This window comes from Saccharomyces paradoxus, chromosome XVI (genome assembly GCF_002079055.1).
Source record: "Saccharomyces paradoxus chromosome XVI, complete sequence".
Lineage (NCBI taxonomy): Eukaryota > Fungi > Ascomycota > Saccharomycetes > Saccharomycetales > Saccharomycetaceae > Saccharomyces > Saccharomyces paradoxus.
In genome coordinates this window covers 675,595-702,618 of record NC_047502.1, presented here as the reverse complement: position 1 = coordinate 702,618, position 27,024 = coordinate 675,595, and the positions used below count along the sequence as shown (strand labels likewise).

At 38.8% G+C, this 27,024-nt stretch overlaps 14 protein-coding genes across 14 annotated transcripts; 7 read left to right on the top strand and 7 right to left on the bottom strand.

The window, feature by feature from the left end:
- Nucleotides 1–635: 635 nt before the first annotated feature.
- SYT1 (Arf family guanine nucleotide exchange factor SYT1) lies at nucleotides 636–4,334 on the top strand (the record flags this gene model as incomplete). Its single annotated transcript, XM_033913951.1, has 1 exon — nucleotides 636–4,334. One exon carries the CDS (start codon nucleotides 636–638, stop codon nucleotides 4,332–4,334), a length of 3,699 nt encoding a protein of 1,232 aa, XP_033769842.1.
- Nucleotides 4,335–4,410: 76 nt separating this feature from the next.
- On the bottom strand, nucleotides 4,411–4,734 carry RDS3 (U2 snRNP complex subunit RDS3; the record flags this gene model as incomplete). Its single annotated transcript, XM_033913950.1, has 1 exon — nucleotides 4,411–4,734. One exon carries the CDS (start codon nucleotides 4,732–4,734, stop codon nucleotides 4,411–4,413), a length of 324 nt encoding a protein of 107 aa, XP_033769841.1.
- Nucleotides 4,735–4,879: 145 nt separating this feature from the next.
- On the top strand, nucleotides 4,880–5,815 carry ASR1 (ubiquitin-protein ligase ASR1; the record flags this gene model as incomplete). Its single annotated transcript, XM_033913949.1, has 1 exon — nucleotides 4,880–5,815. One exon carries the CDS (start codon nucleotides 4,880–4,882, stop codon nucleotides 5,813–5,815), a length of 936 nt encoding a protein of 311 aa, XP_033769840.1.
- A 1,078-nt stretch (nucleotides 5,816–6,893) lies between these two features.
- On the top strand, nucleotides 6,894–9,209 carry NVJ2 (Nvj2p; the record flags this gene model as incomplete). Its single annotated transcript, XM_033913948.1, has 1 exon — nucleotides 6,894–9,209. The coding sequence occupies one exon, from the start codon at nucleotides 6,894–6,896 to the stop codon at nucleotides 9,207–9,209; it is 2,316 nt and encodes a 771-aa protein (XP_033769839.1).
- Nucleotides 9,210–9,428: 219 nt separating this feature from the next.
- On the bottom strand, nucleotides 9,429–12,098 carry SPAR_P03410 (uncharacterized protein; the record flags this gene model as incomplete). The annotated part of the gene is made up of 1 exon (XM_033913947.1): nucleotides 9,429–12,098. The coding sequence occupies one exon, from the start codon at nucleotides 12,096–12,098 to the stop codon at nucleotides 9,429–9,431; it is 2,670 nt and encodes an 889-aa protein (XP_033769838.1).
- Nucleotides 12,099–12,343: 245 nt separating this feature from the next.
- Nucleotides 12,344–13,972, top strand: SRP54 (RNA-binding signal recognition particle subunit SRP54; the record flags this gene model as incomplete). The annotated part of the gene is made up of 1 exon (XM_033913946.1): nucleotides 12,344–13,972. The coding sequence occupies one exon, from the start codon at nucleotides 12,344–12,346 to the stop codon at nucleotides 13,970–13,972; it is 1,629 nt and encodes a 542-aa protein (XP_033769837.1).
- Nucleotides 13,973–14,232: 260 nt separating this feature from the next.
- Nucleotides 14,233–15,270, bottom strand: SUA7 (transcription factor TFIIB; the record flags this gene model as incomplete). Its single annotated transcript, XM_033913945.1, has 1 exon — nucleotides 14,233–15,270. The coding sequence occupies one exon, from the start codon at nucleotides 15,268–15,270 to the stop codon at nucleotides 14,233–14,235; it is 1,038 nt and encodes a 345-aa protein (XP_033769836.1).
- Nucleotides 15,271–15,546: 276 nt separating this feature from the next.
- ASA1 (Asa1p) lies at nucleotides 15,547–16,878 on the top strand (the record flags this gene model as incomplete). The annotated part of the gene is made up of 1 exon (XM_033913944.1): nucleotides 15,547–16,878. One exon carries the CDS (start codon nucleotides 15,547–15,549, stop codon nucleotides 16,876–16,878), a length of 1,332 nt encoding a protein of 443 aa, XP_033769835.1.
- A 157-nt stretch (nucleotides 16,879–17,035) lies between these two features.
- On the bottom strand, nucleotides 17,036–18,406 carry SPAR_P03370 (uncharacterized protein; the record flags this gene model as incomplete). Its single annotated transcript, XM_033913943.1, has 1 exon — nucleotides 17,036–18,406. The coding sequence occupies one exon, from the start codon at nucleotides 18,404–18,406 to the stop codon at nucleotides 17,036–17,038; it is 1,371 nt and encodes a 456-aa protein (XP_033769834.1).
- A 414-nt stretch (nucleotides 18,407–18,820) lies between these two features.
- On the bottom strand, nucleotides 18,821–20,557 carry MDM36 (Mdm36p; the record flags this gene model as incomplete). Its single annotated transcript, XM_033913942.1, has 1 exon — nucleotides 18,821–20,557. The coding sequence occupies one exon, from the start codon at nucleotides 20,555–20,557 to the stop codon at nucleotides 18,821–18,823; it is 1,737 nt and encodes a 578-aa protein (XP_033769833.1).
- A 200-nt stretch (nucleotides 20,558–20,757) lies between these two features.
- On the top strand, nucleotides 20,758–21,189 carry DIB1 (U4/U6-U5 snRNP complex subunit DIB1; the record flags this gene model as incomplete). Its single annotated transcript, XM_033913941.1, has 1 exon — nucleotides 20,758–21,189. The coding sequence occupies one exon, from the start codon at nucleotides 20,758–20,760 to the stop codon at nucleotides 21,187–21,189; it is 432 nt and encodes a 143-aa protein (XP_033769832.1).
- Nucleotides 21,190–21,444: 255 nt separating this feature from the next.
- Nucleotides 21,445–23,307, top strand: GRS2 (putative glycine--tRNA ligase; the record flags this gene model as incomplete). Its single annotated transcript, XM_033913940.1, has 1 exon — nucleotides 21,445–23,307. One exon carries the CDS (start codon nucleotides 21,445–21,447, stop codon nucleotides 23,305–23,307), a length of 1,863 nt encoding a protein of 620 aa, XP_033769831.1.
- A 137-nt stretch (nucleotides 23,308–23,444) lies between these two features.
- TEF1 (translation elongation factor EF-1 alpha) lies at nucleotides 23,445–24,821 on the bottom strand (the record flags this gene model as incomplete). The annotated part of the gene is made up of 1 exon (XM_033913939.1): nucleotides 23,445–24,821. One exon carries the CDS (start codon nucleotides 24,819–24,821, stop codon nucleotides 23,445–23,447), a length of 1,377 nt encoding a protein of 458 aa, XP_033769830.1.
- A 563-nt stretch (nucleotides 24,822–25,384) lies between these two features.
- MRL1 (Mrl1p) lies at nucleotides 25,385–26,530 on the bottom strand (the record flags this gene model as incomplete). The annotated part of the gene is made up of 1 exon (XM_033913938.1): nucleotides 25,385–26,530. One exon carries the CDS (start codon nucleotides 26,528–26,530, stop codon nucleotides 25,385–25,387), a length of 1,146 nt encoding a protein of 381 aa, XP_033769829.1.
- Between the last annotated feature and the right edge of the window lie 494 nt (nucleotides 26,531–27,024).

Genomic DNA, 27,024 nt, shown 5'->3' with positions numbered 1-27,024 from the left:
CAATATATCTTAAACACTGATTTCAGTCCTCAATTCCGACTCCAAGGCAAAGTTTGTTTCTTTTCTTTTATTGAACCAAATCTACGGTACTTGGATATGTAGTTGCTAAAAAGAATGAAAAGCTAGAAAGTTATCAATTATTCGAAGAATACCTTAATACGTACTTTGTTCACTCCTGGAAAGGTGTGCGACAAATAATTAGCGTACGTTTATCTATTCTATGAGAAATGGAACAGGAGCAAGCATTGAAAATCGAAGGCCATCTCGTCCTTTTTTTTCTTGTTTTTGGCGTAAAGGAGATGTTGAAAATATTACGAAAAGTGATATAGGGAATGAAAAGGGAATGGTGCCTAAGTTCAACAGCCTTCAACATAATCAATATCACACCCTGTCTCATACCACAAAGCTGGTCTATTGTATAAAGAACTTTTCTTTAGAGATTGCTTCTCTTATACCACCAGCTCATTATACTTTCAAGATTAAAAGCACCAGGTGGAAGGAAAGGTAATAGGCACCGCACTTCGGATCCGTTTGGCATCGCAAGGTTAGTCACATCCATTTCCTATTTTTTCCTGTTTCACCTCATTACAACTCCATTTTCACTAATCACCCGCCAAACCTGCACTTGTCAAATAATGAATCAGTCTATTTCGTCGTTGATTAAGCTTAAATTCCTTCAATCACACAGTAATGATAAAAGTAGCAACAAAAAGGGCGGAAACAGTATTCTAGCTGACACAGATAAGATAAGAGAGCATGAAAGTTATAGGAGCCCTTTTATTCAACTCGCAGGAATACAGGAACACATTAATAATGATGACGATAAATCTAACCTAAAGGAATGCGAGCCCACAAAGAAACACAGCAAACTAAGCAGGATACGGCGCAAGATGGGTAGATTAGATTTAAACTTCAGGTCAAGCAGTGAAAAAGGCTCTGAAGATGATGACATTGTGGTTGTACAACAACTCGGTGATGGACAAGATTCTGAAGAAAGGTCTTTCAAATCAGAGAAGAATGTAGACTCGATAGAGAAAGTACCCAAGCACAATCTCGAGAGGACCACACTTGTTAACTTTGGGCCTGATAACATAAAGAGAAACTCAAAACACACCTCTCTTATTCCTGTGAAATCTGCCATGGAAAAGTTTCCTACTTCTAATAGATTGTCAAGAGATTACAGAAAGTCACAAGAGCACTCCTTGTTTAATGGTGAAAAATTAACCCCTACGCTTCCTATGGTGAGCAGAATATCAACATCGTCTTCTGTCGGTTCGTCTACTGCGGCTTCGAGATACTTCAACCCGTCCAAAAGAACTGTTGTTGCATCATCATCGTCATCATCATCGTCAATAAAATTCAATTCCTTACATGCCATACCAATTGATGCAACTCCTCAAATTGAACTAGCAAAGCAGCAAGATGAGATATCTAAAAGGAGGTTCGGAAGAAGGCGCAGTAGAACCGTTGATGTGTTTGACTATATTAATAAGAACAATACGGCTATGAACAAGGCACCACTATCTCCACCTTCGTTTATTGGGAATATTGACGAGAAAAATGCAAATTCAGTCATGCAAGACACCATGAGATCTCGCGGACTACTTTTGCCCGATGACAGCAATATTATAAGCAATGATACAAATGGAGTGGAAACACATCATTCAGATCATCAGATTTTATCGAGATCCAGATCTCAAAGTACATCTTTTGTTCAAAGCAAAGGCGGTAAGAGAAAATCTATCGAAGATGAAAGCTACCATAACAAATTGGGCTTACCTCATGCATCAGGCCCCACTTCAGTTTACAACAATAAAAGCAATGCTAATTCAACTATTACCGGAATGTCAAGAAGAAGCAGCTCCATTGTAAACGCCTTAAGTAGTTTCGTTAATCTTCGCTCCTCCAGTTTATCATCTTCTAAACAACAGCACCTTCAGCAACAACAGCAGCTACAGCAAAAACTGGATGTCTCGTTGGATGATCTACCACCAGTTCCTGCTCCTGAATTTAGTGATTCTTGCAAAGATTTCTTGGTCAAATTAGCCCCATATGGAAAGTTCATTGGGGTCATTTTAACGGAAAAGGAAGATGAGTTCAAAAAAAATTGTTTAGATTACCTGTTAACGAACTGCTTTGAATTCAAAAATGATCCTTTAGACATTGCCCTGAGGAAACTACTTATGTTCTTAGAGCTACCAAAGGAGTCACAACAAATTGATAGGTTGATAATGGCGTTTAGCGTTGCATACCATAAGGCGCAGAAGAGCTATTGTAAAAAAAAGGGAATTGAGTGCTCCTGGTCTAATGCAGACCAGGTGTATTTTATTGCATTTTCCTTACTGATGCTGCATACAGATTACTTCAACCCTAACAATAAGTGCAAAATGACAAAGCATGATTTTGTCGATTTAGTTCATAATGACAAATACTCAGGCGGAAGTGAGATCCTTATAGCTGTTTTGACATATTTTTATGAGAATGTGACGGCCAAAGAGTCGCCCAAATTCAATTATTTTATGATGTCACCGATGGCTTTAGACGATAGCATCTTTGATAAAGATGCATTTGACACAAATTTTGCTCTCACGTTATCATCGAATTCGATGTATTCTCCCATAGAAATGATAAAAAGAGGTAGCATATTATCCAAGGAAGCTTCCCTTTCACCAACCCTCTATCCGTTAGCAAATTCGATTAGTGCATCTGGTATTGCTCCATCTACAACAGTTTCGTCAGGTCCGCCTAATACACCTGGTACTATAAACGGGACCAACCTTGGACCCACCAATAACAATAGCAATAGACCGGCCTCTAACTCAATATCGTCTTATTTTTCATACAACCCAAGCTCCAGTTCCAGCGGAAATGCCACACTGGTTCAAGATGACATTAACATTTATTCGCATATTATAAATGACACTCTAAATGAAGTAAATTTATCTTCGGAGGTCTCAAAGTATTGGAATAAAAATGCCCTGAAGGCCGATTTGTTGAGAAAGGAAGAACATAAATACGAAAAATATTATAGCATTATGAATGATACTAAAGGTGGATATTTACGCTTTCACAAAAGTCAATTGAATAAACTGAATTTACCCAATTTTGAAATATTGAATGATAATAGCCTGTCTGGTTGCAAGAATTCTGATTACAAGTATTGCAAAATTCTCCAAATGGGAGGAATAATGAACTTAGGCATGCCCAGTAGAAAATTTTCTATTGTGAATTCCGGTAAGATTCATTGGAAAAAGGAATTTGCTATATTAACATCATTTGGGCTTTTAATCTGCGATAAAATGGACTGGATAAATCCGCAGATGATGAAGGATCCAAAATCAGGAACTACAAACTATATAATTGATTTTAAATCTGGATTTTCTTTTGTTCCGGGAAGTACGATTGACGTCTACAACGGTTTGTTCGCTGATAGTGAACGAGATTCACTTGGGAAGTCGCATTTCGCAAGTTTGGTGCTTGCGTATACAGAGCATCATTCCACCGGGAGCCATACAAGCAATACGGCGGTAACAAGTGGTCCCGCCAGACAGAGTGAAGGAGTCTTTGAAACATCTTCAGATGAAGAGGAAATCAACACGAGTTTCACTGATGGTACCAGCAGTGTGAGCAACAGCGTGAGCAACAGCGATAGTGGAACAGGTAGTGTTTCCAGTTCAGATAATCAATTGAGTTCGAATGACGGTAATAATAAGGAGGACCGTTCCGTGAAGGACGAGTTTCCGATTTTCGAGGACGAAAATGCCGACTGTCTATTGTACTTACATACATGCCATCGAAATTTTATCTGGAAATGTGCTAATACGTATGAAAGGGACAACTGGATCGATTCTATTAACTTGTTTTCAGCATACGACGGATGCTATGTGGAAATTGGTAGCATAGCAAACACCATTTGTAATAAGAGAAAGCTTACCGTTTTGCAGAGGATGGGAAGACTAAGGTCTATAAAATCAGCCAAGTGGGAGAAATTGAAAACATTCGAAAGCACACTGATGTTAATGGGGAAATGTGTGCCTATTAGCACGAAGACTAGGACGGATATGATAAACCGCATAAGACAGCTGGCTGTCAGAATGGATTGGTTAATCTACGAAATTAAGAGAAACGAGCTGTTTGTAAGTATTATAAAGGAAGTGACTCGCAAGCAGGCTGGGAAGAATATTTTACAGGATGAGAAAGGAGAAGAAGAGGGTCGAGGTAAGAATGACGATAGTGACGGTATTGATGATATAGAGGAAAGCTTCTTATTCAACGAAGACAGTTTACAAGAGTGTGTGAGCGACAGTGGTCACGACGAGTATAGTAACGAATAGGGGGAAGAGGAGAGTACCATATGTTTTATATGCATGTTATTTATTTATATATTATTACATATTCTATATGTATGTGTTATACTTTTTTCTTTTTCTCGAAATGTCTATCCAGCCTATTACTACCAAGGTTCAAAATCCTAGGACAGCCATCTTTATCTTTACCTAAGCGGCAACACTCCCAGCAATAGAATGCATCATTGACGCCAGCATTCAAGTTGCAAATTATACAATTTTTAGCTTGTTTACCGAACGAACAGCTTTCGCATATTCTAACTTTCCTTTTGGGCCTTACGTAAGAGTCGCAGATGGGACATTTGCCATCACATTTTTCACAGAGAAGACCTGTCTGTACACCAGGCTGCTTCAGACACATTATTAAATCAAACTGATGGCGGGACATGTTGTTTGTTCGGGGCTTATATGTGTATGTATCTTCTTTATATCTATCTTCATTTTCTTATCTTGAATGGTTTATTAAGTGAGAAATGTGGCAACCAATGTATAAATGGAACAATAGGAAGAGAGAAAAAAAAATAGAAAAAAAGATGCAAGGAGTTGAGCCAAGGGATAGACTGTACCATCAGCCAAATACTCAAACATCATACAAAAATATGGAAGAGTGTCCCATTTGTTTGGGGGACGATCAAGAGTGTGAACAGTTTGGACGTTTAGAGGTTTGCAGGCATAAGTTTCACCTAAATTGTATAAGAGAATGGCACAAGTACAGCATCGACTTGAAGTGTCCCATCTGCAGGATTGAATCCAACCACTTAGAAGTCGGCGAGGGGCAACATGCAGTTTCTATAAATTTGAAGATGGGGTTTATGATTAAGAATGCTATTGAATATGTGGATGCCGAAGCCACTAACGAAAGAAATGAGGACGACGCAGGGGAGCAAGACCAAGAAATGGAAATTCTCAGCGAAAGATTCCAAGATAGGCTGGTAATGAATACCATTAAGATAATCCAGTGCAGCATATGCGGAGACACAGATGTCTCTCGACTGAACCTGTATTGCCAAGACTGCGAAGCAATATATCACGAAACATGTCTACGTGGGCTAGCCTATGAGGTGGGTGATCGCAATACGTGGCAAGAGTGCACAGATTGTCGATCAAATGATTTGCTCCAGCTGCGCATGGGTGCTAACAGGAGTCAACTTGCTAGCTACGACTCTAGAAATTGCATGATTTTTGCTGGTGTGGTACGGGACAAGCACAGTGTCAAAACACAGCAGATGTATGACCGGATACGGAATGCCAAGCATAAAATCCAGATACATGTGCGACGAGCACTGGACCGGTACCCACTGCCACTACTGCAGTTTAGGGATGCCTACAAGCACCTCAACAAGCAAGTATCCCGCAAGTTGTACCGCCTTTCTGATAACAAGTACCTACCTGCCCACTACGATTACGACTCTTTAGCTCGCACCGGAGTGCACACAGAGCTCCTACTCTACTGCCACGTTGAGGAGTAGTAGCACTATATAGCATTAAAACAAGATATAAACAGTATAATACTTCTAGTATAAGCCCTAAAAAATAACGCGGATGCGGGTGACCCATCTCTTGTACGACGTATAAAAGCACAAGTTTGTCCCATTAAATTTTTTTTACATCTTCTTCTATTATTTATTCTTTATATCAGGAATAACCGAACAAACACAAGAATAGCACCATAGCAAGCGCTAGTGCACCATGAACGGGCAGATTGAGTGACCAGTAGGTTCCTTGGAAAAGATAATATATAGATTCCTTTTTTTTGTCTTTTTTTCTTCTTTTGTGGCTCCCCTATGATTAAAAATTATTAATCATATACCAATTGTTCCGACTGAATAGTGGTTTAACTATATGTCGACAACCCTTTTCGTTAAGTTTCAGCCTTGTATGAGGGGTGCTACGGAAAGGAAGAAAAAGAAAGCATCTTCATCTTCATGATTATCTTTTTTATGCCAGCCATGGAATTTCTAATTTCCCTTCTAATATGATGATTTGTTGTCGACCGGGCGGACATATTAGTATCTGCTAAAGGATCGCCATCTACTTCGCATCGTTCTTTTGTGTACAAATTTTTTAAAGGAGCGGTGTTGATGGCATTACGGTTCTCTAGTGGAGAATTGATGATTGGTCACAAGACATCTGATTTTTCGGAAATGTGTTTCTTATTTCATATCCTTTATCAGTTGATTTGGATGATAAAAGAGACAGTTGTGGACTAGTTTACTATGATGATTTTTTTTATATTCACACTGTACTAGATTGGTCTCTTTAACGAAGGGGCCAATTGATGACTACAAAATAAAAAATAACTGATTTAATGACTCTGAGAAGCTAGTTTACAACTATCCTTGTATCTCACGTAGGCCGCTAAATAATTCTTGCTTCTTTTTCATCTAGATCTATCGTTTTTGAACCTAATTAGTATGGCACATTTTTCACTTTTTTCCCACTTAAGTTTTCGCCGTAAATCCCTCTTTAAAATAATGTTCAGGAGGAAGGGTTATGAACGCATCGCACAACAGAACAGCAAGAGAACAGTAGCATTAAAAGACCATAATGGCTAGCTTGAAGGTGCTTTTGGCAGTTTACTTGCTTGGTGGTTTCACATTTTTACCTTTGGTTCTTTTCACCTTCTATAAAGTCCATGTATTGTACAGCAACCTTAAATCTGTATCGAAGAAGGGGTTAGATCATGATGCAGCGGACGAAGTTGATGAAAAAACCAGGCTCTTAGTTCACGATATAGACCCAGAGTTCAAGGCAGGCAAGTCAGAAGAGCAATTGGGCGTCAAAGTTTTCAACAAGGGTTGGATCACCGTGACTAAGCAATATTATTACCATTCTTCAGAAGTAGCTGTGATTTTGAAGAATTCTAATAATAACAAGGATTCTGACACTGCACTTCAAGAGCAAATCTTGCAAAGAACAGACTTGAAGAAGAAACAAAGGTTTTTTGCAGTACTAAGGCATGGTAATTTGTTTTTATATAAAGACGACTCTCAAAATGCAAATTTGGTCCATGCCATATCTTTGCAAAACAGGTTTATTACCATTTGGCCCCGTTACGATGAACTGGGCAAGGAGGAATTACCTGATGCTTCGCTTTTCACAAAGAGAACCTGTATTGCTATTTTTAAAAATGACCTCGTTTCCATAGACTCTAAAAACCATAATGTCATCTTACCACATTTCGACCCACTTACCAGTGCAGACTCGAATAATGGTGATATCTCCACTAATGACACTACACACGAATACCAATCACAGTTTCATAGTTCGAACCAGTTCTTTTTGTATTTTGATAATAACATGGATAAAGAAGATTGGTATTACCAATTGATCAATGCCTCGAAAAACAATAATACCTCCTCAACTGGTTTATTGAACCCTAGTGTTTCAGCTAACGCCGCTCATTTGAAGACTAAGGATATGTTACAATTGATTCAAGATATTAATTCCACTGAAAACCAGTTAACTACCAAGTGGCTAAATGCTCTTCTTGGCAGATTATTTCTTTCATTGCAACAAACCGATACATTGAATAAGTTCATTCATGAGAAAATTTGCAAGAAGTTAAATAAAATAAAAACTCCAGGGTTCTTGGACGATTTGGTCGTTGAAAAGGTCGATGTGGGTGATAGTGCACCATTGTTCACCTCTCCGGAACTGTTAGAATTGTCTCCTGAGGGTTCCACCAAGATTGCTATCGACGTTCAATACAAGGGAAACTTGACGATTATTATTGCGACAAAGGCGAATATTAACTTGGGATCACATTTCAAACAAAGAGAGGTTTCTTTGCAGTTGTCCATAAAAATTAAAGAATTTTCCGGTCCACTTTTATTTCTAATCAAACCACCTCCATCAAATAGAGTCTGGTATGCCTTCCGTACAGAACCAATAATGGATTTCGAAATCGAGCCTATTGTCAGTTCAAGCAAATTATCGTACAACGTCGTTACCAACGCTATTAAAAGTAAATTTGCCGAAGCCGTAAAGGAGTCCCTGGTTGTTCCGTTTATGGATGATATTGTTTTCTATCCAACACCTAATGAGATTTACAGAGGTGGTATTTGGGAGGAACAGGATCCTGAGGCAGTGGCGAGGGCTCACACTACAGCAGCAGCCTCAGGTATGAATAATACCAGTGCTAGAGAACATTTGGCAGCAGTTCAAGAAGGTGGGACGAAAACTCAGAGTCGAATTAAAAAAGCCTTAAGGCCAGAAAGGAAGAAAGAAAATCTAAAGGATCTTGTTGACGTGTCTGGGGTGACAACCAAGACTACAGCCCAGACAACAGTTACTACAGCGACGAACGATGATGTTTCCAGTTCCGAAAATTCTACTAAGTCAAGGAAATATTTTAAGAACTCAATTAAGAAAATCGGTAGATGGTACAAAGATAATGTTGGGAATTCAAGTGACACCGAAGATATGGATGATATGGATGTACAGGATAAGAAAAATGACGATTCAGCAGATGAGAAGGAATCAGATAATCCTACACTTACTTCCAATCCAAAAATGATTTCCAATAGAAGACCAGTGCCTAGAAGACCTTCGCAACAACCGTTAAATACATTATCTCCAAAACTTGAAGAAAAAAAGGTAAAAGAAACTGAAATTTTTCCAGCTCCACCGTCGGCTTCAAATATAAATGCTTCAAAGATGTTTGCGAACAAAGAAAATAGGAAATTTTCTGTGTCCTCAAATGATTCTCAGAATTCGCTCAAAAATGGTGATCCCCATGCGAAAAATTCAAAACTTGAAAGCTCTCAAGCTTTTGTTAAGAAGACCTCTCCAAATCGTTTCAATGACGGATTTTTCAAGCAAGATTTAGAATTTGAAGAACAACGAGAGCCCAAATTGTGAGTCCATAATATCTTAATAAAAATAAACAAATAATATTTTAAGCTTTAAAAAAATGTTGTAACTAAATCCACGTCAAAAACATCAAGAAACCACTCCTTCTGGTTGATTATTTACATTTCCATCCTTTCATCCGTTTGAAAAGAAGGATAAGATTAAGACATCCGTAGAATCATTAAAGAAAAAATTTTCATATAAAAGTTCACTGTTCTAACATACATACTACCACGGATTTTGTTCTATGTCATCATTATTCGACCAAGTAGGACGTTGAGCAGTGGAAGACGGAATATTTAATTCTTTAAAATAATCATCATTACCTCCATTAAACGCGTTGCCTTCGGATTCGGCTGCTTCGCCGATCTCTGTACTTTCTCTTGAACCTCCTTTAGCTTCATCTTGCGCCTCATCTTCATCTTCAGAGGAATCTGACCTATTCGAGTTATTCTGAGAAATCTGTGGCTCATTTTGTCTTTGTTTGAAGTTGGCATCGTGAATTTCATAAACATCGTCCTGGATACTACCAGGCAAAAACGGTTGGAAAGAATGCGAATCGGGACCCTTTGAATACAAGTCTGTCATTTCAGGAATAGTTGGTAGCACTAAATACGGAATTTCATGTTCTTGCAGATATGCATCTGTTTTGCTCATCTTATTATCTTTGATTTTGTTGTTTAAAAATTTCTTCAGTTTAGAATTAAATTTATTTTCATTCAATTCGTAGTTGTATTTCTCCATAGATTTCAGTAGCTGTACAGGGGTAATTCTTGGTAATAAACTCATTGTTGATGTCAATGATTCTTCACTATCGAGCGTTGTAGCTACTTGTAACCACTGTAACAGTTGGAAAACTGGCTCAAGATGAATTTGGGCAATTTTATGGAAAGGTTGGTAGTAAAATAATGAGTTTGACGCATCATATATCCAGTCTTTGTTATTTTCATCTACAGGTTTGTAAGTTGCCACATTTCTCAATATCGGATCCGATAGGTCTATTTCGCCAACATCGCGAATTAAAGTTATTGGAAAGCGCTGCCACATGAAGTCATCAATAAGCATCGGTTTAGGAACACAGAAATCGTTATTCTGTATCCATGATTCTAGTGTTGAAAGATTTAGTCTAATTTGAATGGCATGGGCCCTTGATAACGATCTCTTCTTTTTGTCCTTCAGGATCTTATTGAATAAAGTCGTGGCAAACCAATTAACTGATATAGAGAGACATTGCTGTTGAAAAATTGGATGCGTTTGATGTAAATTGAGAACGTAAGACAAAGCGCCAAATATTTGAACAATCTTTAGTGGAGAAGGTTTCATCTGTTCTTCGAATGACGGAGGATATAAATGTCTTAAAATTTCCTTATCATAAAACAGCGAAGCATTGGAGTTGTTATCATCATTAGTTGATACTCTATCATCTGAATCATTCCCATCTTGTTGATTCTCTTCTTCTTTCCGGTTTTCTTGATCTTGACTTTTTCGATGATGTTCTTTTTTTTGTTGATCCTTTAATTGTTTTCTATTCTTTTCCTTCAATAAGAGCTTGGCCTGCTTTCTCTTTTTGAAAAAGTTCCAGTCTCTTTTATATAGAGTTTGTTTAACATCTTGAATTGTCGTGTATGATAGCAAAGTTGAATCTATCAAAGAAATTAACCTGCAATGAATGGAAGATGTCAGTTCTATAATAATAGAATGGATGGTGTTGATCAGTTCCTGCAACACGCTCGGATGCCTCTTGAAAAACGAATCGTCTCTACAGAGGTAATAATAGAGAAACGATAGACAACTTAACCAATACGATTGCAATACAATGTCACCTGCTTGTAAAGATGCTTCTGTGGAGACTAACCCTGCAGCTCCGTTGGATGAAACACTGGTCAAGATTTTTGTCAGAGATAAGTTAATCAATGATTCTACTAGTGACTTAGACTTTATCTTATGATCAGCATACCTGATACATTGGTATATTAAACCAGCAGGATAGGTCGTCATGTGAGGTTCCTTTTGTGGTAGGGATATCAATAGATTTAAGATTTGTGGTATATCGAAATCCGAAAATTCCAAGTACTGGTCCGCAGATAATTTATCATAATCAAAGGTACCGTGATAATCTTCTGTATATGTTGGATCGATTAATGTTGCGGCTCCCTGCGAATGGTTCATGTTCTTATCATCTGAATCCAGAAACAGGTTGTCATTTGCGCCAGGAGACAAGGTTAAACCGGCCACTTGTAAGTCAATATTATCAAAAGTTTCCTTTGTGGTAGAATCTTCATTAGTCAATAGAAGAGAGGTGTCCTTTGGTTGAGAAATTTGAGGTATTTCACGTTTTACTTCAGTACGGTATCGAAACATATTGTTTTGTTCCAAAAATTCTGAAAGCGGTGAATATGGAGGAACCATATCCCAAGCAGTTAGTCCAGCTTTATTCGTCATGTTGAAGTTTATCTCGTCGAATGCGTTGAACAACTCCAAGCAACAGTTCCTTCTCTGTAAACTGAAACTCCACATCAAAGGTGTGTAGCCTACAATGTCATCAACAAGATTCAAATCTAGCTTTGCACCAGAGGGGTTATCATGTAGCAACTCAATGTAATCTGCACGATCAAACGCAATGATATAATGAATTAAGGCAACACCCGTAATGGATTTGTCATTAACGTTTCTGACTTCCTTCAATAACTCCTTGAATGTGGTAAATTCTTCTTCAAGGTCTTCGTCACAGATTAATTTGACTAGTTGCACCCAGGAACCGCTTTCTAATTTATCATCTTGGTCTAGTTTAAGCAATGTTGATTTTATCAGCGCGAGTTTCTCCTGAGCATGAGAGGAACCCGCTGGTTCTTCCACCGTTCCGTCTTCTATTCTAGCATCGTCCCAAACACTGTCCATTGTTCACGGGTGCCTTGTGGGTTCTATACACCGGCAATTGCGGGCTCTCCTATACTGCAGTCACTAGCTATATTGTTATAATAATGATGGCCATTTCGTTCATCTCATTATCGAAAAATCACCGCTAACGACAAAGGCGTCAACAAAGTGAAAAAAATAGTGGTAAAACAAGATAATGAAAGTGGTTGAATAGCAAGGACCGGGAAGGAAAAAAGAGAGAGCACAGCAGCAAGTCTATCTAAAGTATGGTTTTGGCTGATTTGGGGAAGCGGATTAACTCTGCTGTGAATAATGCAATTTCCAATACACAGGATGACTTTGCTACATCCGTAGATGTAATGTTAAAGGGCATCGTAACTGCGTTGTTAGAATCGGATGTTAATATTGCCCTGGTTTCTAAATTACGAAATAATATAAGGTCACAACTGCTGAGTGAAAACCGTAGTGAGAAGTCTACAACCAACGCACAAACTAAGAAGCTTATTCAGAAAACGGTGTTTGATGAACTATGTAAGCTGGTCACCTGCGAAGGTAGTGAAGAGAAGGCCTTTGTGCCCAAGAAAAGAAAGACAAACATTATAATGTTTGTCGGGCTGCAAGGTTCAGGTAAGACTACTTCCTGTACAAAGTTAGCGGTTTACTACTCGAAGAGAGGTTTTAAAGTGGGTTTGGTATGTGCGGATACTTTCCGTGCTGGTGCATTTGACCAATTGAAACAAAATGCCATAAGAGCGAGAATTCCATTCTATGGGTCATATACGGAAACTGATCCTGCTAAAGTCGCAGAAGAAGGTATTAACAAATTTAAGAAAGAAAAGTTTGATATTATTATTGTCGATACTTCGGGTAGGCATCATCAAGAAGAAGAGTTGTTCCAAGAAATGATTGAGATATCTAATGTCATCAAACCTAACCAGACTATTATGGTTCTGGATGCTTCTATCGGTCAAGCTGCAGAGCAACAATCCAAGGCTTTCAAAGAATCATCTGATTTTGGTGCCATTATATTAACTAAGATGGACGGACATGCTAGAGGAGGTGGGGCAATCTCGGCTGTAGCAGCTACGAACACTCCGATTATCTTTATTGGTACTGGTGAGCATATTCATGATTTGGAAAAGTTCTCTCCCAAATCATTCATATCCAAACTGCTGGGTATCGGTGATATAGAAAGTCTTTTTGAACAATTACAAACCGTTTCTAACAAGGAAGATGCAAAAGCTACAATGGAAAACATTCAAAAGGGTAAGTTCACCTTGCTAGATTTCAAGAAGCAAATGCAAACAATAATGAAAATGGGCCCATTATCAAATATAGCGCAGATGATTCCTGGTATGAGTAATATGATGAATCAAGTTGGGGAGGAGGAAACGTCCCAAAAGATGAAGAAAATGGTTTACGTCTTGGATTCCATGACCAGAGAAGAACTAGAATCTGATGGTAGAATGTTCATCGAACAGCCTACAAGAATGGTTCGTGTAGCTAAGGGTTCAGGTACTTCTGTATTCGAAGTAGAAATGATATTGATGCAACAGCAAATGATGGCGAGAATGGCACAAACCGCAACACAACAACAACCAGGCGCCCCTGGAGCCAATGCTAGGATGCCCGGTATGCCAAATATGCCTGGTATGCCCGGTATGCCCGGTATGCCCAATATGCCTGGTATGCCAAAAGTGACTCCACAAATGATGCAGCAAGCACAACAAAAACTGAAACAAAACCCAGGTCTAATGCAAAATATGATGAACATGTTTGGTGGTGGTGGAATGGGTGGTGGAATGGGCGGAGGAATGCCTGATATGAACGAAATGATGAAAATGATGCAAGATCCACAAATGCAACAAATGGCAAAGCAATTCGGTATGGGTTAAACGCCACCATTTGAATATACACACGTATGTATGTATGTACATATATTTCAAATAACTTGTTTAACTTTTACCTTTTTGAATACCTCCAAAAAGAAAAAAAAATCTTGTTAAATTATAAAGTGTTCATTTTATTTTTTGAATAGTAAGATAATAAATAAATATTTAGTTGAACTGCCATAGAATAAGGTTGTATGTAACCCCCCGACATAAGCATTTTACTCATGTTCCTTATTCTTATAATTTATTGTTTTACCACTTCATCATTTCTTTTCGACGCCCGGTAAGCTATCCAAAGACACTACACCATTAGCGATAAGTTGTGGATCCACAAGCTTGTCTCTATGTTCATAAAGTATCTTATAACCCGATTTGATGGTACCTTCAGTAACTTGCAGAGTTTGGCCAACTTTTGCTGCCGTAATAGGGATCTGAAAGAGCAGGATGTTTAGATAGATGGAAACAACAGCAATGGTAATAGGAGATTTACCTGCAATTTCCTTGATTTCTTTACATTTCTTTGCAGTATATTCAGCAGAAGTGGTGACTTGCATTGGCAAACCCAAATGGGAACAGAATCTGGGTATATATGTAAGATTCTGGGCACCACTCATATTATCAGTATCAATCTTCAGGAAACCATCTTCACTCTTACCTCTTAAAATGTTCTTCATTATGTTCAAAGTTTTCCCAAACTCTTTAGTTTTGACATGGATCAAAGATTGGATTTCTTTAAAAGTCCTTGCCACCTCAGCACGTCTGCACCCAATCAATATGGACGCAGCCATTATACTCTCCATCGATTTCCCCTTCAACGTTTTTTCATCGTGGCAAAGTTTATATGCTTCTTTGGCACAATCTTTCACAATCTTAGGTAATTCAGCTGCATCGCACAGCATAGTAATCTTAGCAAATGCGGCTTGTACTTCGTTATCCTTTTTATCCATAACATTTTTTCCTTGTGCCTTATTCAGCTCTTTGGTGAATCTCATATCCGTAGTTTCACCCTTCCCGATCCTTGTAGATAGATTATTCCCATCTAATAGAGGATTTGAAGCTTCACCAACACGACTTGGGTCATCACCGTTGTGATCATCATTGGAAAATGTTCTCCACTCAGACCTGGTGTCGACTAATTTATCTGATAAAACTAGACCACAAAGAGCGCATACAACATCCCCTTCACTAAATCTTTCAACGATTTTTGGTGGGTAGACCTTACACTCTGGACACGTTAGCACAATATTCAGATTAGGACCCCTTCTTCCTGCTCTTTTATCTATGCTTTCCCTAGTCATCATTATGCGTCTATTTCTCCCCTTCTCTATTACTAGTTCGTCCACACCAGCGTCTATTGCGTTGTCTTTGCAAGTGATGGCTATTATTCTCTTCACTTTTTCTTTTAAGTAAATTTGTAACGAATTTTTTCGATTTCTAAGCAAATGTTGAGACGAAACGGTGATGAGTAAGACAGAAAAGCAGAGAAACTAAGTTATATTTTATGTACTTGAGCACGTGTATAAATAGGTGACATGTGCAATCCAAAGAAGGGTCAAAGAATATAGAAGGTGGAAGAAATGGGGGGCTCTAGTAATGAGAAAAGCCTAAAGAGAACGCTGACTTTATCCGATTTCACCTTACGTTATCATAAAAAGGGCATTACAGCTCTGCAGGTCATCAAAGCACCGTCTGTTTCAAACGTACCAGTCTTATTATCCGGTGATAATCACGGTTATTTTGTCATGTGGAACTTGGTGACCAAGAGACCGATTACATGTACACAAATCGAAGGCAACCCGCACATTATAGCGTTTCGGTGGGTGGAATCTACAGCTGTACTCTGCATTCTTTCTAAAGACTCCATGCTGCGAATGTTCAAGCTAGAAGAATCTGCGCTACGATCTATAGATTTAGTCAAAAAGCCAAATCAAGCCAATAAGACGGAAGATCCGCAATGGACTCAAATCTATGAGATGCCAATAAACACACTCAATTTTGCGAATTTTATCATTGAGGCTCAAGTGAAACCTAAGAAAGATAATAGAGACTATAGGTTAATTTGCTGCCATACTGATGATTCGGAATCTATCGATATATACCGGATAATAGAAGATTCAACATTCAAATTGAAAAGGCCATTCAGTAATATTAATTTCCCCAAATACTTGAAAAAGCAGGATTTTTTACAAATTCCCAAGAATTCCAAATTTGGTATAATAATGAGGTTTGCTAGATTAAACGATGTCATATTTTTAGGTTTTGAAAATGGATTTATAGTTGGATTTAAAACTACTTTTGATGAAAGTCTTCACCGAGACGTTGCCGAACTGGTCCATGTTTCTAATGATCATTATCCGAACCCGATACTTAATATGTGTGTTAGCGGTGATGAACTTTATAGCTGTTCCACAGATGATTTCATAACCAAGCACAAAATCTCAGTGAGTTTACAACCTGCCACGAAATACTGTAAAGAAAATGCATTTTTTATAAAGTGTCCAAGCACACTGAGAGTAAGCGAACCAGCAAGAATTTATCTTCCCTTGAAAAACATCAGTCATATTGATAAAATAACGGACGATTACTTACTCGTGAGTAGTTGGTCGGGAATAACAATTGTTCTTGATATGCGTACTTCAGAAGTGGTGCAAACTTTTATGAAGTCAAAAAACAACTTGGTTGTGAGCGATAGCTCTATTGGAGACTTAACAAACGGCAGCGGCTCAAATACAGAATCCAGCTCAAAATCTCATAACTACAAAGTGGGAGCAATGACAGGTTTGGAATCATTTGCTGTGCAATCAAATGGTTTGAAGTTAGGAGAACTTAGACGTATTAAAGCGCTGGCGGAATGTAGCTGGTGTTTAATTGGGTATGATGATGGCACCATAAAGCTCAACAAAATATAATTATTTGTTTCCTTTCGGTGCACATAATTTATTAGAAAGAACGTTTGTATATATACATACATGACTATATATACATATTCTCTCAATGCGTGCAAAAGTGCGATGTATCATGACAATAAGAGTATTAAAGACGGCGGTTCTTTGCCCCTTTTATCAATTATTTGATAATTTTCTTTATCATATTGGTGTTTAAACCTGTGTTGTTGTTTTTCTTCTTATCATTCACTAAATGAGAGTTGTAAATTGAAGCTGAATTACCACTGTTACTACTTCCATTGAAACTAGAAACTAATAGCTTCATCTTTTCTGATATTTCCTTGATTAGCAAACTAACAGCCACATCAACATTTAGATCATTCATGCTGTCTATACCAACAAATCCGTATTTCCAATTTGTCGCTAGTTGCCTTCCCATTTCAATTAACATCGGACTTGCTAATTCATGATTAACATGAGAACATACGATAATGCATGGTGGTGGTGAATCAGGGGATGAGGGGTCTAATTCAATAGATTTTAATTTGGTATTATAGGATCTCAATTGTTCTATTCTGGCGCTTTTCTCTTTGCTATTTTTGCTCCATAGATGTCTCAAACTGTAAACCAATGAGTAAATATCATCCTCTTTACCTTCCTCCCACCTTTTTTCGTAATTTCGAAATTCAGTCCAAGCATCTAAAATGCAGTTTCTGATTACTTTTAATAGCTGAAACCCACCATCACTGACTTCATCCGTATCTGTGCTTGATACATCGTCCCCATATTCCGGAGGACCTCCAATATGATTTAATTCGGGGACCGCACTATACACCAATATGTAGCCGTCAACTTTACCGTTTAACTCAGAAGCGCCAGAGGCAACCAATAGTGAAGTAGTGGATACAGGCCGTCTTGGCTCATCTGCTAATCCATGTAGGATAGATCTTCCTAAATTTCGGAAGAGAGAAACCTCTAAGAACGGCACTACATTATCAGGACTAAAACCGGGGGTATCAATAATATCAATCTGGATTGGTGCGTACGTGGGAGGAATGTAGTTCAGGGGCAGTTTAAAGTGATTGATAACGTCAAGCTTATCTGCCTTGTTCTTAGGAACATCTTTGACGTGAAATTCATCGGAAAAAGTTTGATACAGCGGAGAATCAGATTTATCTAGAGATAGGGATCTCCTGGAGTGGCTTTTGTTGTGTGATCTCACTGATTGGAAATTATCAGTGGAAGCCTGAAATACCAATGGTGACAGTAGTACATTCTTAGAAACCTCAGGTGATGGAAAAATAGGCTCTAAAGTTTGACTGCTTGGAGAACGAAGGCAAAGTCTTTCGTGAGCTTGTTCGTCCAATATAGCCCTGGCCAAGATCGATGAGGGAACAAAGTCGAAAAGCCAGTTAGTTTGGTTTCTTGTCGGATAGTGAACCTCGTGGACAATATTAACAGTAAGCCTAGATACCAGGGAGGTCTTTCCTGTAGAAGAACCTCCCAGAACGGCCAGCCGTATAGGTCTTTCTTCAGAAGCCTTTTCTGACATGTGTACAAAAACTGTATAGCGAGTTAAGTGAATAAAAGCCTGGATGCGTCTTATTGAACGCTCGGAATAGGAAGCAAGGTACAGATTTCTAAAAGGCACACACCTTTATGAATGGCTAGTTTGACATCAATGTTATTGTTTTTCAACTATTCTTTTACTTTTTTCAGGTTAAAACTCGCTGCGATGGGATTAAAAAACAAAAGAGGAATGTAAGTGAGCATGATTTGAGTTTGGCAAATGCATACGCACAAAACGGTTATTGAATGGATGCATGCATTAGTTGTTATATGTGTTATTTATGATAGATGTCTTGCTTTGTATATATGTAGTCAATCCTCTCTTTACTTTCTTTTAGGTAGCAATGATATCCTTTTTCTTATCAGGTGTTTGTGTTCATCATTTTCCAGCTTTTTGTCATGTGTTTTGTGAAGAGGGTTGAGTAGATTTGTAGGATCTGGATGTTGGACCACCACCGATACCGTACAAAGTATTCAGAACATTACTATGAAAGCCAATGTGGTTTGTTGGTATAAGTTTTGTACCGTTGAGGCCAGACCGCGATTGGTTCAACCATTGCGACATGTTGTTCTTCAGCGTTTGTGATTGCGTTTCCAATAATGAAGATGAAGAAGACAGTGGCAATGTGGCCATACGAGAACTTGATTGTGAGGATGTAGTAGATATAAAGGACGATGACAACGGAGGAGACGGTGATGCTAATGTAGAGTTTTGGGATATTATGGAGGATACACTTGAAGACATAGCATGTTCGTTCTGTCGTACACTTGAATCAGTATCTTCGGTGCTATTTTTGTTATCATCTACTTTGCATGCATTCTGCAATTCTTGTTCTAGTCTTCTTGCGTTATTAAAGGCGGTTAACAGGGTAGGAAGTTGTTTCTGTAGCGATGTCCTTTGCATCATCAATGACATATCTGAAGTAGAGGAGGATAATCTTCTTCCATCTAGACGGTCAATTTCTCCATTTGACAAATTGTCACTGTCCGATGAATTGATTGGAGTCAAATCATGTGTCAACATGGATGCATCCACAATGCTATTGACAAATGAGCTGATATCTTCAATCTCCTTTGTCTCGTCAATAACAGGAAGACTCTTAGCATGTTCGCTTTCCGATGTTGACGATGATGACATTAGTCTTTCTTGCAATGCTTTGTTTTCATTCAATAGCCAATTTAGGTTTAAAGAGTTGTACATCGATTCGATATCCAAAAAAACGTGTAAGCATTCTTCAAACAGAGAGGAAGATGGAGATCCCGCTTCGGAGTCTTCCAATTGTTGAATGAATATCTTAATGAACGCTCTGTATGATTTTATTGTCTCTGCTAATTTTAGTTCGTTCTCATTATTTACCGTTTCGTGCTCGTTTTGCTCCTGTAAAAAATGCCATATGGTTACTAATTCATGATCAATAAGCAAAAGCTTGGACCTAACAAAGATGCCTGCAATCTTCATCCTTAGACGGCGTAATCGCTTCATAGAGTAGATCCAACATTCCAATAATAAGGTCATCGAATTTTGCAAAAGCCTGTCAACCCTATTTTCTTCTATCGTGTTGGACATTATGAAATCTCTTATCTTGTCAATGTCTCTTGACAGCGACTCAAGTGCAAGGGAAGACTTCTCACATTTTTTGATGCATTTTAAGCTTAAGTCCTTATAAAAGCTGTCGTCCTGGTTACTGTTGTGGTTATCATCATTGCCACCACTATCGCCGGCGTTATTCCTATTTCCACCGGATATTTCTACTTCAAATTGAATTAAGACACCTTTATACAGGGATCTGATATACCATGATTGATGAATGACAAACTCTAACTTAATTATATCCGTTAATATCTTCACTAGAGCATCACATTTGTTCAAAGTGGTCTTGCATAAATGCAAATCTTCCCCGTCATCCACCATAAACTTTCCCTCCACCTTATGTCTTTCGTCACTAATCATTGATGTTATCCAGCTAGTGTTGCGATTACCATCGACATCATTATCTTCCTCGTCTGCAGGATCATTGAGACCAGCCCTATGAAATTTACTAATGATGGGATCCTTATCCATTTTCGACCTCGAATTTCCCGAATTGAGTCCCTTCAGTCCATAGCCAGGCTTTACTGAACCGTTTTCATCCATGCTACAGTCGTAAGTGCTCTCTTTGGAGTTTCCTTAACTGTTTCTTTGCTGCTGGACAGTTTACTGCGAGGAGATGACTCGTTGTATTTCTTTTGGGCCAATGGCCGCTTCGCAAAGTGGAAAAACTGAACTTACTTACTAAATTGGATCATCAGATAGAAATAGTACGCAGAGAAAACAGAGCAAGAAGTCAAGTTTTGATGGCTAGTGTGTTATTGCCTCAATTGCGTACGGGATGGCATGTGGACCAAGCTATTGTTACGGAGACTAAACGACTCGTGATCATTCGTTTTGGTCGCAAAAATGATAGACAATGTATGATCATGGACGAGTTGTTATCTTCGATTGCTGAAAGGGTAAGGAACTTTGCAGCTATTTATTTATGTGATATTGATGAAGTTCCAGATTTTGATGAGATGTACGAGCTGACGGATCCCATGACGGTAATGTTTTTTTACCAGAATAAGCACATGATGTGTGATTTTGGTACTGGGAACAACAACAAGTTGAACTTTATTGTGGACGACAAACAAGAAATGATTGACATTTTAGAAACTATATTCAGAGGTGCCAGGAAGAACAAAGGGTTGGTGGTCTCTCCGTACGATTATAATCATAAGCGTGTGTCATAATTAACAGTAACTAAGTAGGCTTGGCGTACGGTATATTAACAAGTAAGTAAGTAAGTAATGCATAACTTTGATAGGATACAAAAGTGATCGGGCATATTGATCAGTTTCGATGAACTATGTGTATGGCAGCAAATTCATGGACGAGCGATAGTAGGTGCAACCCTTTTTTCCCTTCAACAATGAAACTGAAAAACAATGAAATGTGACACATTAAGGGCAGTTTTGTTAGTGAGATGGAAGACACATCACATCAGCATGGCGTTAATGTCCAATTCTGAAAGAGATAAATTGGAAAGTACATTGAGGAGAAGGTTTTTCTACACACCTTCTTTTGAGATATATGGTGGTGTCTCAGGTTTATTTGATTTGGGACCTCCTGGTTGTCAGTTGAAAAATAACTTAATTCAACTATGGCGAGAACATTTTATTATGGAGGAAAACATGCTTGAGGTTGATGGGCCAATGCTAACTCCTTACGATGTGCTGAAAACTTCTGGGCATGTAGATAAATTTACTGATTGGATGTGCCGAAATCCAAAGACTGGGGAATACTACAGAGCAGATCATTTGATCGAACAGACGTTGAAGAAAAGGCTGCTGAACAAGGATGTCGATTCACAGGATTTTGAAAAGATGGAGAACATATTGGCCACGATTGATGGGTTTACGGGTCCTGAGTTGAATCGTATTATGCAGGAATATAAAATTAGTGATCCAGTCACTGATGATGTATTAGACGCACTAACCTCATTTAATTTGATGTTCCAAACTAAAATTGGAGCTTCAGGACAGTTGAAAGGCTTTTTACGGCCAGAGACTGCGCAGGGACAGTTCCTCAATTTCAACAAATTGTTGGACATCAACCAAGGGAAGATTCCGTTCGCATCTGCTTCCATTGGTAAGTCATTCAGAAATGAAATTTCCCCCAGAAGTGGGCTATTAAGGGTGAGAGAGTTTCTAATGGCAGAAATTGAGTATTTTGTTGATCCGTTAAATAAGTCGCATGCAAAATTCAATGAGGTGTTAGATGAAGAGATTTCACTACTCTCACGTCGATTACAGGAGAGTGGTAAACCTCCACTTCCCGTGAGAATGACAATAGGTGAGGCAGTGAAATCCGGAATGGTAGAAAACGAAACATTGGGATATTTTATGGCAAGAGTTCATCAATTTCTGTTGAAAGCTGGCATTAATAAGAACAAATTTAGATTTCGCCAGCATTTGAAGAATGAAATGGCACACTATGCCACAGATTGCTGGGACGGTGAAATATTGACGTCGTACGGTTGGATTGAATGTGTAGGTTGTGCTGATAGAGCGGCTTTCGATTTAACTGTACACTCCAAGAAAACGGGGAGAAGTCTGACGGTAAGGCAAAAGCTAGATACCCCAAAAGAAAGAACTGAGTGGGTCATAGAAGTGAACAAGAAGAATTTTGGATCAAAATTCAAACAAAAAGCAAAAGTAATCGATTCTGTTTTGTCAAATTTTTCCCAGGATGAATTAATCAGTAGGCATAAAGAACTGAACAGGAGCGGTAAATTTACCTGCCGAGCAAATGGCGAGATTGTGGAACTAGATAGCAGTCTGGTTACTATTAAAATGAAGTCAACTTTGCAGCATATAAGAGAGTATATTCCTAATGTCATTGAACCCTCATTTGGTTTAGGCCGTATTATATACTGCATATTTGACCATTGTTTCCAATTTCGAGTAGGCAATGAGTCAAGAAGTTTCTTCTCCTTTCCATTACAAATAGCGCCGATCAAAGTATTTATAACAACAATATCAAATAATGATAGCTTCCCCAGTATAGTCAAGGAGATCTCGCAGATTTTGCGCAAAAGAGAGATATACTTTAAAATTGACGATTCCAATACTTCAATTGGTAAAAAATACGCCCGTAACGATGAGTTGGGTACGCCGTTTGGTATCACCATAGATTTTGAAACTATAAAAGATGAGACAGTGACGTTAAGAGAAAGGAATTCCATGAAGCAAGTAAGAGGCTCTATCTCTGATGTAATTTCGGCTATTGACAAAATGATCCACAACCCCGAAGAACCGGAGTGGGATAATTCAACACTTGGACTCTCGCCTGTAAATATATATGATTGAAAAAAAGGGAGTTTTTAGATACTGAAATGATATTTTAGAATAACCAGACTATATATAAGGATAAATTACAAAAAATTAACTAATAGATAAGATTTAAATATAAAAGATATGCAACTAGAAAAGTCTTATCAATTTCCTTATTTCTTAGCAGCCTTTTGAGCAGCCTTGGTAACCTTAGCGGCCTTTTCAGTCTTGTCGACAGACTTGATAACACCGACAGCGACAGTTTGTCTCATGTCTCTGACAGCGAATCTACCTAATGGTGGGTATTCACTGAAAGCTTCAACACACATTGGCTTAGATGGAACGAACTTGACCAAAGCAGCGTCACCGGACTTCAAGAACTTTGGATGGTCTTCCAATTTCTTACCGGATCTTCTGTCGTTCTTTTCCAACAATTCGTCGAATCTACAAGCAATGTGAGCAGTGTGACAATCCAAAACTGGAGAGTAACCAGCAGAGATTTGACCTGGATGGTTCAAAACAATGACGGTAGCGTTGAAAGAAGCACAACCCTTTGGTGGATCGTTCTTGGAGTCACCACAGACGTTACCTCTTCTGATTTCCTTGACGGAAACATTCTTGACGTTGAAACCAACGTTGTCACCTGGAACACCTTGTTCCAATTGTTCGTGATGCATTTCAACGGACTTGACTTCAGTGGTAACACCGGCTGGGGCGAAAGTAACAACCATACCTGGCTTGATAACACCGGTTTCAACTCTACCGACTGGCACAGTACCGATACCACCAATCTTGTAAACATCTTGCAATGGCAATCTCAATGGCTTGTCAGTTGGTCTAGATGGTTGTTCAATGGCGTCAATGGCTTCCAACAAGGTCTTACCCTTGACGACACCGGCCTTGGTTTCCTTTTCCCAACCCTTGTACCATGGAGCGTTGGTGGTAGCTTCAATCATGTTGTCACCGTTCCAACCAGAGATTGGGACGAATGGAACAGTCTTTGGGTTGTAACCAACCTTCTTGATAAAGTTGGCAGTTTCCTTGACAATTTCTTGGAATCTGGATTCGTCCCATTTGACGGAGTCCATCTTGTTGACAGCAACAATCAATTGTCTAACACCCAAAGTGAAAGCCAACAAAGCGTGTTCTCTGGTTTGACCATCCTTAGAGATACCGGCTTCGAATTCACCGACACCACCAGCAATAATCAAGATAGCACAGTCAGCTTGAGAAGTACCAGTAATCATGTTCTTGATGAAATCTCTGTGACCTGGAGCATCAATAACGGTAACTTGGTACTTTGGAGTTTCGAACTTCCACAAAGCAATATCGATAGTGATACCTCTTTCTCTTTCAGCCTTTAACTTGTCCAAAACCCAAGCGTACTTGAAAGAACCCTTACCTAATTCAGCGGCTTCCTTTTCGAACTTTTCGATGGTTCTCTTGTCAATACCACCACACTTGTAAATCAAATGACCGGTAGTGGTAGACTTACCAGAATCGACATGACCGATAACGACAACGTTAATGTGAGACTTCTCTTTACCCATTTTGTAATTAAAACTTAGATTAGATTGCTATGCTTTCTTTCTAACTGAGAAGGATGTAAAAAAGTTGACATGAAACAAGGAAAACGAAAATAAAACTTGAGAAATTGAAGACCATTTATTAACTTAAATATCAATGGGAGGTCATCGAAAGAGAAAAAATAAAAAAAAAAAATTTTCAAGAAAAAGAAACGTGGTAAAAATTTTTTTTTTGCCCTTTTCGACGAAGAAAAAGAAACGAAGTGGCCTTTTGTTTCTTTTCCAAAGCTTCAGAGCGGGTAATTTAACACCACCCTAAAGAAAGAAAGAGGGGAAAAATAGTATGTAATGTTCAGGTGTTTTGGAAGCGGTGCGGCGATGCGCGGAGTCCGAGAAAATGCGGAAGAGTAAAAAAAGGAGTAAAAGATTTGTCGGCTATGGTGTGTGGGGGAACAGTTGGGGGACTGGGTGTGATGTAAGGATTCGCGGTCCTCGAAAATTAAATGTCCAACGCGTTTGTTGCTCTGTATGTAATATGCATAGTGTTTCTACTGCATTGCATTCTGAACGGGTAAATTATGTATAGTTTATACGCTGTGTTCTGCTAAAGTTGGGTGGTCACTTTCCGTTGTGTGGCTATTAATGTCCAGGCTGTCTATAATTTCGTTTTGAGCCTCCATGTCTCTGAAGAACTCTCTGTTGGCGAGACTAGAAGAAGAGGCGGATGGAGATGACCGTAGTCTTATACCGCCTTGGCGGTTGCTCCTGCCCCTGACTAAAGACCTCATTAACGATTTGGTGAACCTTCTTGTCGTCTTGGCTATTCCGTTGAAGAATTTACTCCAGTGAGAGCCGTCCTCTATGAGATCCCAGTGTGGTTGCTCATTTAAAGCTGGCGATATGTCATTTAACTCGTCATCATTTTTCAAGTGTCTATTTAGTTTAGCATAGATCCATCTTCTCCCCGCGAATTCGACTAAGAAGAATATGGCGAATATGCCGATAAATATACCCAAAACATTAACCTCGTTCTTTTTGTTTGAGGTGGGACACGCATAAATGCTGCGGACTTCGAAGAAATACGAGCAATTGTGTAAGTTGCCGATGTACGATATCTGGGCCTTGGACTGAATTTCTTTATCGCAGACAAAATTCAATAAAGTTGCTTTCTTGTCCTTTCCGTTCGGGCACATGGAGCCATTTTCGTATTTGAGGGTTAGCTTCTTGGCAGTGGGGCTGCCGACTAATGCAGGTTCTGTACTGAAGTCGCCAATCGATACTAAACTATTCTCGTTCAGCTGGTCTACGTAGAAAGCACCCGTTAGATTGGACAGTTGTTGAGACTCAGCTTCGCCAACAGGGCTAGAGCAAATACCTAAGGTGAAGTTGGTATCGTAACCCCAACCTCTCACTGACCACTTTGTCTTGGAGGATTCATGTTTGTTAGTGCCAGAATTCTGTTTTTGGCCCTCCCTTAATTTATTTGGAGTAGAAGATAGTTGTGATAGATCTATGTATGATCCAGTGACTGGGTTGGTTACCGCACAGAATAGCTCTTCATCGTTCCCGCCTTTGGGTTTATCCGGACTGGCTAACGCTCTTTTTTGCTTTCGAGAAGCTCTATGTTCATTGGTTTCGTGAGGCAGTCCTGGAACATTGTATATATGCAAAAGTATTGGTATGGTAATTATCAAGACACACGATAGATATATTAAAGATGATCGTTTCAACATATTTCCGGTGTAGGGTCCTATAGTATGCTTTATGTTCTATAAAATGAAGCTCTTTTTTATTGAGACCAGTTCGTCTAGTTAGAGTCCCCTGTATCTTTGCGTTCTTAGTATTGAAATTGAAATACTTGGCATTTTTCTTCTAAAGCCTAACCCTTCTTGCCTCGGACACCTCTTGCATCCGCACCTGAAAGGGAAAACGCGGCCGAATACAACCGCAAAGTGACAGTAATGCAAATAGGTATGGAAAGGATCAGCGGCCGGGAATTGCGGTGTTGATAAATAACTATTTTCCGGATCCACTACGAGGATAAAAAGCCTTCTTTCTCGGCCTTTCTTTTTTTCTTGGAAAAGTCTTTCTCTCTTTTTCTTGCTGAATTTTTTATGACCATTTAGTGTTTCATTTAATGTCACAAAAAGTAATACTATAAAAAAAGATTTTATATAGAATATGTAACTTATGACAGCAACTTCTAGAAATTTTTTTCTTAAATATC